Raw genomic sequence first — 8619 nt, forward strand, 5'->3', positions numbered from 1 at the left:
AATTGGAGTAAGGATCCGGTGAAAACAACCCTTATGGTGTGAAGTGCGAACTTTCTCGGGTACACATATAACACGCTAATGTTCACATATAACACACTAATGTTCACATCTAAAGGGATAAAAAAAATCACCCAGAAAACGTAAAATAAAAATAACAGTTCACCATTAATTACGAAAATGTCAACGCGTGAATTCATTAAAAAACTCATCTTTTAATCTCAGCCCTCCATTTTCTAATCTAATGACTCAACATGCTTCGCACTTCACAACCATAAGGGTTGTTTTCACCGGAACTCATCTCTAAATTTGTATTTGGGCTACGTCGAGTTCATTAATAATTTAACACTTTATTTATTAATTGGGCCTACATGAGCTTGTTAATGCTCAAATGTTTAAAAAACTCGTAATCTTGCTCAAATGCTTCTAAACTTGTAAACTTGGTTATATACGATCAATTTAAATTGTATTGGACATACGTCGAGTTCATTACTACTTTCTTCATCAATTAGATTTTTTTACCTGTACTATTCACGATTTTTTTTTCTTCTTTGCATTTTAATGGGGCACCGGGATGGACCCAGTTTTCTTTTGTATTTTCTATTTTATCCCTGCATTCACACAGTTTAAACGGGTTAAATGGTGTCCGTTTAAACACGGCTATTTTTTTTTATCAACTTCCGAATTTTAGAGTCTAGCGATTGACTAAAGTTGCATTTGAGCGATTATGGTTTAAACATTTAAGTTACAAAACAAAAACAAAATACCTGCAATCATTGTGTATGCATATATGATAAACAATCAATATGTCACAAAACAAGATCAAACAATGATGAATGAAGCAACAATTTTTGGAATTAAAACTCATCCACTTTAGTTGCAAGTTTAGGGAAGTCATACACATCTTTAGCCCTACACTTGTTGACACCAGCAGTGAACCAAAGCTTGTCAGATTTATAGGTTTCAAGAGATATACTTGTGATCTTCACCCAAACGATAACCTTCGTCTTCATCCCTTCAATTCCCGAGAGCTTTCCCCTAGACACTGTCGCCTTCACTCGATTCGAATACCTCAAGACGCTCGAGTCCTTAAAGCTCGACTCACAAGGAGACGACATGTGTACTACGAGCTTTGAGGTCGACTCGTCGAATTCGTAACCTATTATGTTACTCGGAAATATGCCAGCTGGCAGGTTGTAGTCTCTTAGAAATTCTGCCAACTCCTTTTGTGTCTTGCCTAGATTGAATATTAAGGCTTAGATCAAGCAAAGCAGTATCTTTATTTTGATGTTGGAATGAGTTATAATAACAAACTAACAAAATTACTAGCTAGTTCATGTAATGAAGATTAACTCATAATGTATTATATCAGTGTACCTTTGAGCTTGCTGAAGACCCATTTTGCCTTTTTTTCTACTGTGCTTGTTATCGACTGTAATTTCAACAACAATTCCCTTTGTTACATACAGTCATATAAATTTTCATGTTTAAAGCAAGTGATTTTGTAAGGGACTACAAGCTATAAGTTATAGCCCAAATAAAGAAGCCCAATATTCATTTCAAATTAAGACGCCTGATTAAAACGGGCCCAATGCTGTCATGAAATTTCATTACAATTATTTCGGTATCTACTGAAAAAATAACTTCTCAAATTCACTATCGTATACACGCAAAATGCAAATAATCGGACACTTCTTCGGTATAGACTAATACTCAAATATCTTCTATTAGCAATTGGCGATCCAGCTCCATCATAGTTAGATGCATGGCCGGAATGGTTTTGTGAAAAGGTTGGCAATCAATTTTATTGTTAGTCAGAATAAATTGCATTGGCAATAAGATTTTGATGTTATTAGAACAAATTGCATAAAATATCAAAATTTTCAATAATTTCATAAATTTGTTTCCTCCCGTAAGTGTAAGAAAAAGAAAAGAACTAAAGAGCAAAGAGATTAGAGTATAAATACAGAGAGGTCAGCAGGGAGATGGGCAATTTCTTGCTGGGCCTTTTTAGAGATCCACAAACTCCCTACTTTGATGCTGCTCATTGTTGTTAGCGCCTTCTCCATTTTCTTCTCTATCAAAATCAAAATTCTAGTCACCCAAATCAAGATGATGAAGATGATGAAGAAGAAGAAATAAAGAAAGAGCTAGATATATATGTAAAGGGACAAAATTTACAGCAATTCATTAGGGAATCTATTGTCTTATATCCACATGGCCCATATGCTATCGTCTTTAGTTTAAATGCATGTACAATTATCAATTTTAGGAAAAATAATGAATTATGTTACAAGTTAAATCATTTGATTATGTGGTGATGTACAAGGTAAAGTGAAAAAAGATGATCAGTTTTGAATGAAAGCAATGAGATAAAGTAATGTAAAAACAATGCTAAGATGTGCAAAATCATATCCAGTATTTGCTTAGAGAAGAATTATTGGGAGAGAGAGGCTTGATAATTCATCATTAAGATGGGTGTTACAATACTGACATTATACCAGCCGTAAAGGCAAATAACCCACGCATCAAATTAGCAACATCTTGCTTAGGCTTCAATGTTCTTTGATAGTGATTTTCTACTAAAAAACGATTATTTGTGCTCTAATAAATATTTTATTAATTTATTTGATCTGTATATTTTTTAATAGTTGAAATTAATAATTTATTTTTTCTAAAATAAATATCGATGTGATAATTGACCATAACAAGTGGGTTCTAATTAGTTCCAAACCAGTTTAAACATTGTTTATCACCTCTGCAAAATAAAATACTATTCATTATAAGTAATCTACATGGATTTTGTTAAAATAGAGTTATTTCTCATAGCCACATGCAGATCATGGAGTATCCACTATAGTATTTTTTTATATTTCTTATTGATAAGATAGATAAAGAAATAAAATTAAAGAAGAGACGTGTCATAAAAATTATGGATGATTATAAAAAAAATTTAAGAGTTTCTTTTCCAAGAACTAAATACATAAATTATTATGATGTTCTATTATATTTCTTCCTACAATATCTTTTTTAATCTTTTTCTATATTAATATTAATAACCCAGAGATGTTTGATAAGGGTCACGGTGTGATTTGGAAACCACATAAAATAATGCACGATAAAAGAACTAATAAACAAGCGTTTCTTTTAATTATAGTCTATTTAAAAGTTATTTGTAAAGGTGTATCTAGATCCTTCACAACCTTGTATCAAAGGCTATCTCGACAAGTGTGTGTTTTCAATCTCTGAATATTGTGACTCTGAATTTTACATAAGTAGTGCTAATGGCTATATAGTGGTTGTCGTTTATGCCCCGTCTAGGGAGTAGGATAAAGAGCCTTTTGGGGAGGAACTTACAAGGATCATAAGGAAGTTTCCTAAACCGGTCGTAATTGTGCTTTAATGAAACCGATTCACAAAACGATAAAGCAGACGGTGTTGATCCAAAGCTTGTCCATTTTAGGAGGTTATCTTTATTTAGAAAATACCTGGACTAATTAATTCAAATAGGAAAGTGTTCCCGTTTACCCAGAGGTAGTCGGCTATGAAAAACTTGATGGAGTAATCATTCACCCTAAAAAATAGACTTTTATCAGATATAATGGGTAAGCACCATCTCACATCATTTCCTTGGAAAATCCGGAAATAAGATAAATACTCCCTTTAAGTTTGAAAATGCAAAGATTCAATGTGAGGATTATGAAAAAATAGCAAATAAAGTCTAGACTTACAAAATTAAGGGGTCTTTTATGTACTCATTACAGTAAAAACTTAGAACAATGAAGAATTATTAAAAAGTTTGGGCTAAGAATAAATTCCATAATAAACTTCACCAGCTTAAGTGATCTAAAAACTTAGAACAATGAAGAATTATTAAAAAGTTTGGGCTAAGAATAAATTCCATAATAAACTTCACCAGCTTAAGTGATCTGAAGAGTATATGAGTCATCTGCAAGCCCAATTAGAATATGACCCAAATTCGCCTACTATAATTGGAAAACTACAAAGACATGTGAAATGTCTGCTTAACTTTCAACATTCTTACTGAAAACAAAGAGCAAAAATAGCCTACCTTATGATGACAGATAAACACACTAAATATTATTAGTCAGTTAATAAAATTAAAAGTATAAGACAACGTATATCTAAATTCAAAACAAAAGATGGATTAGTCATTTTGACCCTAAGCTCATTAAGGAAGAAATGTGAAAAGAGTTATTTCAGATGCTTAGAAGCATGCCGGAAACCTTGTGCACAGACCAAGATCTTGCTAAGATCTCATATTCAATTTATACAACTGCTTGTAACATGATGTTTTCCGCCCCAACTAGACTGGAAATCAAAGAGTAGGTGTTTTCTCTTCTGGAAGAAAAAAGCCAGGAACTGATGGCTTCTCAGCAGACTTTTATGAGGCATACTGGTAGGTTGTCGAGGACTCGTTCATAAATGCAACAAAGGCCTTCTTCCACTTCGCCAAAATGCTTAAAGAAATTGATCATACATGTATATCTATTATTCCGGAAATAGATGATCCTATTGTAATCAATCATTTTCAACCCATTAGCGTGTTAAACACAACGTACAAAATCATCACTAAATTAATAGCAAATAGAATTAAACCAGAGCTTTACAAACTGGTCCATCCTTTACATGGAACTTTAGTTGAAGGTCATGCTAATCAACACAACATCATGGCAGCTCATTAAATATTCCACTCATTTCATACTAAGACAAAAGGTAAAGATGGTTGTATGGTATTAAATCCAGATATGAAGAAAGCTTATGACTGCATCATTTGTGATTTTATTGAGATGGTGATAATCAAGCTTGGATTCCATGATAATTTTATCAAATTAGTCATGTCTTGTATCACGCTAGCTCCATCTTCACACCTTATCAATAATGAACCAATAAAACAGTACACACCTAAATGTTGAATAGGAAAAGGAGGTTCAATGGCTCCTTATACTTTTGTGTTGGCCATGGAATATCTGGCTGGAACACTGCAACATGAAACTGACAAACTTGATGGTAAGGTGGGAATCAAACTAACTACCAACGACACCACGATTCCATTTCTTACATTTTCTGATGATACATTATTATTGGAAGAAGCTTCCATGGACTCGGTAAACTACATATCTTCCCTTTTTATCGAAATTCAAGAGGTTATCAATTAACATGCATAAATTTCCCTTGAATCAAAGATCTTGAGAAATATCTGAGAACCCTAATAAAGGAAAAGTAAAAAAAGTCATATTTTAGGATGCAATCTCTTGCATTAAAAAGGAAACTTAGTAATTGGAAGGCTAATTCCCTTTCACAAGATGGCAGGTCTGTGTTGGTTAGTGCCAATATGCTATCTAAAACAAGCTATCTAATGCAAAGTTTTCTACTCCCGATAGGTGTCCTAGAGGAGATTGAAAAGATTAATAAATATTTTTTCTATAACAAAATGGATACGAAGGGTTTTCACCTCTCATTAGTTAGGATAAGATCTGCCTTGCAAATGAGAAAGGGAGTCTTAACCTGAGAACAACACTCGATACAAACAAATCCCTGCAAATGAAATGGTTTTAGAAAACAGTAGCAAATCGTGACAATTTTTTGGTTAGGATTATCACACAGAAATACGTCAGGAATGATTCGCTATTCTCGATCACAAAATTAGGACATTCAAAGTAGTTCTTAAGACTCATTTCAAGAATTATAACGTTGCATAAGCTGGCAGGTTGGGAATGGGGAAAATATCAGTTTCTCACATGATTGTAGGGTGGACAATGACACTCTTGCGAGTACGGTTCAATGCGTTGGAAATGGTGATAGATTTGCGTCTTACATTGATAACAAGATTAACTAGAATTTAACACACTAGAGACAGACTCTACATGTGCACTTAGTATCTGAAATCCAAAAACTTTACATACCTCGACATAATATTCCGATGGGAAATTCTTAGTCAAATTTGCTTTTAGTAGCCTGGTGGAAGATAAACATGTTTTTGAACATCAAAATTGCTCTTTAGTCTAGATTTTAAAAAAGAATTTACAGTAAAAATTAAGCATCTTCTATGGAAAGCCTGTAATGATGCACTACCAACTAGTGAACGACTTAACAAGTACTTCAACATAATGCCGAATTAGTCCTCCCTCTGTAAGGAACAGGAGGATGATGCTATACGCTTCTTCTTAAATTACAATTTTTTTACGAATATAATAATTAACCAAGTGTATATAATTTCTGGAGTATAATGGATGATCTTCAAACTAAAGAGCACTTCGATATGTCATGTATCACTTGGCGGTACATTTTGCCTCTTAGCAATAGTGTCATCTTTATAAATGTATACCTTAACTCGTTCAAACCTAATGTGATAGCAACAACCATTAGAACTAGTAAAATCCAAGCCTCTAATGGGCAAGTTAGGCGAGGAAACATGTAATGAGCATCAAATGGAGGAAACCGGGAAACGGAGCCTACAAAGTGAATTTTGATTCTTCAGTTAGGACCAATTGTATTTGTGCTCTTGCAATCTTCATTAGGGATGAGGGTGGTAAAATCTTAGAAATAGAAATAGATAATACACAAACAAGCTCAACTCTCTGGGTGGAGGCTAGAGCTCTTCTTATGCGTGTGTGATCTGGTATTCGGTATTATATTAGGAGAATTAGTATTGGATGTGATATTCTTGTGGTTATTAATAGTTTGCAGTGTCCCGTCGGAGATCTTAATGATCATTGAGGAAGTAAGGATCCTCCTTCAAAGTTTCGAAGAAGTGCGTATTATTCATCGCTTTAGAGAGGCAAATCAAGCAGCTTATATCTTGCTAAAAACGCCATCCCATTTGAGATTGCTATGGACCTTATCAATGTAAGCAATGTTACTATGTTAGGGAGCCTTCACTCATTGTTGAAGCAATTACGCATAATCATCCATAAGGATGAGTTAGGTTGGTCCTTCCGTCGAACGACAACCTATTCTTGAACTATGTAAAAAAAGTTATTTTTAAAAATGTATATGAACAACTTAATTCTCCTACCTCCTACTTGTTGTCTTTCTAATTAAAATTAGAAAAGAAATTCTTTTTCATGATTTCATGATTCTCATTTCTAATTTTTGTTTGAATATATTCCGTACTACTTTAGATTAGAAGCTATGTCAATTAGTATTGTAATACACTAGTTTAACCCGCATCTATATATTTTTATATTTAAAATAAAATAATTTATAGATATATATTATGGAAATGTATTTAATAATATATTTTTTATAATGATAAATAAAATGCACCATAGTCTTTTGATTAAAATGATCCAAAAGGCTAAGGAGATTGATAGGCAGCGTAAACTACATCATAATACGTGGTCGTTAGCTCCTATATCAAGGGATTTGGCATGTCTAGATTGTCATAATTCAGACCAAGTGAAGCCAATACACTAAATATAAGGATTATGAGCTTCCAAGAGAAAGACAACCAAAAGGGTTCAAGCCGAAGCCGTTGGCGCCAGTGACGTGACCGCGTCTGAAGACGCGCGACCACGCCGGGTGCGTATCCGCGCCTCAACGTCATACGCCCGCGCCAGCCCAAGAAATGAAAGTTCCAAGCCCGGCACAGGACACGGCCGTGCCGACACACGCGTGCCCGTGCCCCTGATGAGCCAGGATTTTTCCGAAATCCTAGATTTTCCTTGTGCTGCGCTTGGGCTTTGGGCTTCCTCCATTTGTAAATTATGGTCTAGGGTTAATTAGGTTAATGCTTTGTCATTTAGAATAATTAGAGAGAGCTTTTCCTCCTCCTTAATCACCGTTTACCTTTCATTTCAATTTACGTAGTTTAGCAATGAGCCAAGAGTAGTCTCCTAGACTTTGTATGGTTGGTTCGAGCCGCTAGGCTGATTCAATGTTAGGTTTCTATCCTTCGTTCTCATTATAATATGTATCTATTGCTTTATCCTCTTGCTTTTATTATCTATTGAATTGAATTTGCATTCTGGATTGATCACCTCGGTTGTTTAGTTTAATTTAATATAGCTAGGGCCTGGCTTATCCTAGTTGGAGAACCTTGCCTGCTTAGTAGCAAAAAACACTACCTGAACTAGTTGGACTTGTAGGATGTGGAAGTTAATGAGGTGTTCGTAGCCAAGTGGCGCTGCACCTTCCTATCTATTCTTGTGCTTTATGCTGCCTAGGAGAAAGTCTTAATAATTTTAGTGCTGGATTTGTAGGTAAGGGCTATTAGGACTAGTTGACTTAACTAGCTATTCAATAACAAGGATTAGGGAAATTAGAGGACATATAGGCATTAGGAATAGGAGAGATAACCCAAATAGAGGAACCTAGGACAATTGAATCATTCTAGTAGGTGAAACCAACCATATGCAGTGTTCGTCCATTTTAATCAAACAAAGAAATCAGTTTTACAAAATTTCCCTTTGTTACTCTCTAAGTTAGTCTCATTAATATTGTAAGAATCAATTGCTTTTCGTTTTCCTGTGGGGTTCAACCCCTACTTGCCACTCTACTCTTGTAGAGGAGTTCAAAGGGATTTATTTTGACTAGAGGGCCTAACGACACCTCTATCAAATTGGCGTAGTGCTGTCAAATTGGTGCTGTTGCGAATGA

General features: G+C 34.5%; 1 protein-coding gene across 1 annotated transcript; it reads right to left on the reverse strand.

Moving 5' to 3' along the window:
* Window positions 1–854: 854 nt before the first annotated feature.
* LOC141247750 (uncharacterized) lies at window positions 855–2066 on the reverse strand. Its single transcript, XM_073669265.1, has 3 exons — window positions 1965–2066; window positions 1375–1429; window positions 855–1234 (listed from the first exon to the last, which is right to left on the reverse strand). The coding sequence occupies exons 1-3, from the start codon at window positions 2064–2066 to the stop codon at window positions 855–857; spliced, it is 537 nt and encodes a 178-aa protein (XP_073525366.1).
* Window positions 2067–8619: the final 6553 nt, after the last annotated feature.

The sequence above is a fragment of the Phyllobates terribilis genome, unplaced genomic scaffold (assembly GCF_046119375.1).
Source record: "Phyllobates terribilis strain yellow unplaced genomic scaffold, ASM4611937v1 Scaffold_3259__1_contigs__length_84513, whole genome shotgun sequence".
NCBI lineage: Eukaryota > Metazoa > Chordata > Amphibia > Anura > Dendrobatidae > Phyllobates > Phyllobates terribilis.

Coding starts and splice junctions, on each gene's coding strand:
- LOC141247750 (XM_073669265.1), bottom strand. CDS start 2,066: ATGGAGAAGGCGCTAACAACAATGAGCAGCATCAAAGTAGGGAGTTTG. Junction 1,430..1,964: donor ATCTCCCTGCTGACCTCTCT/GTATTTATACTC, acceptor TTGAAATTACAG/TCGATAACAAGCACAGTAGA. Junction 1,235..1,374: donor GGTCTTCAGCAAGCTCAAAG/GTACACTGATAT, acceptor TATTCAATCTAG/GCAAGACACAAAAGGAGTTG.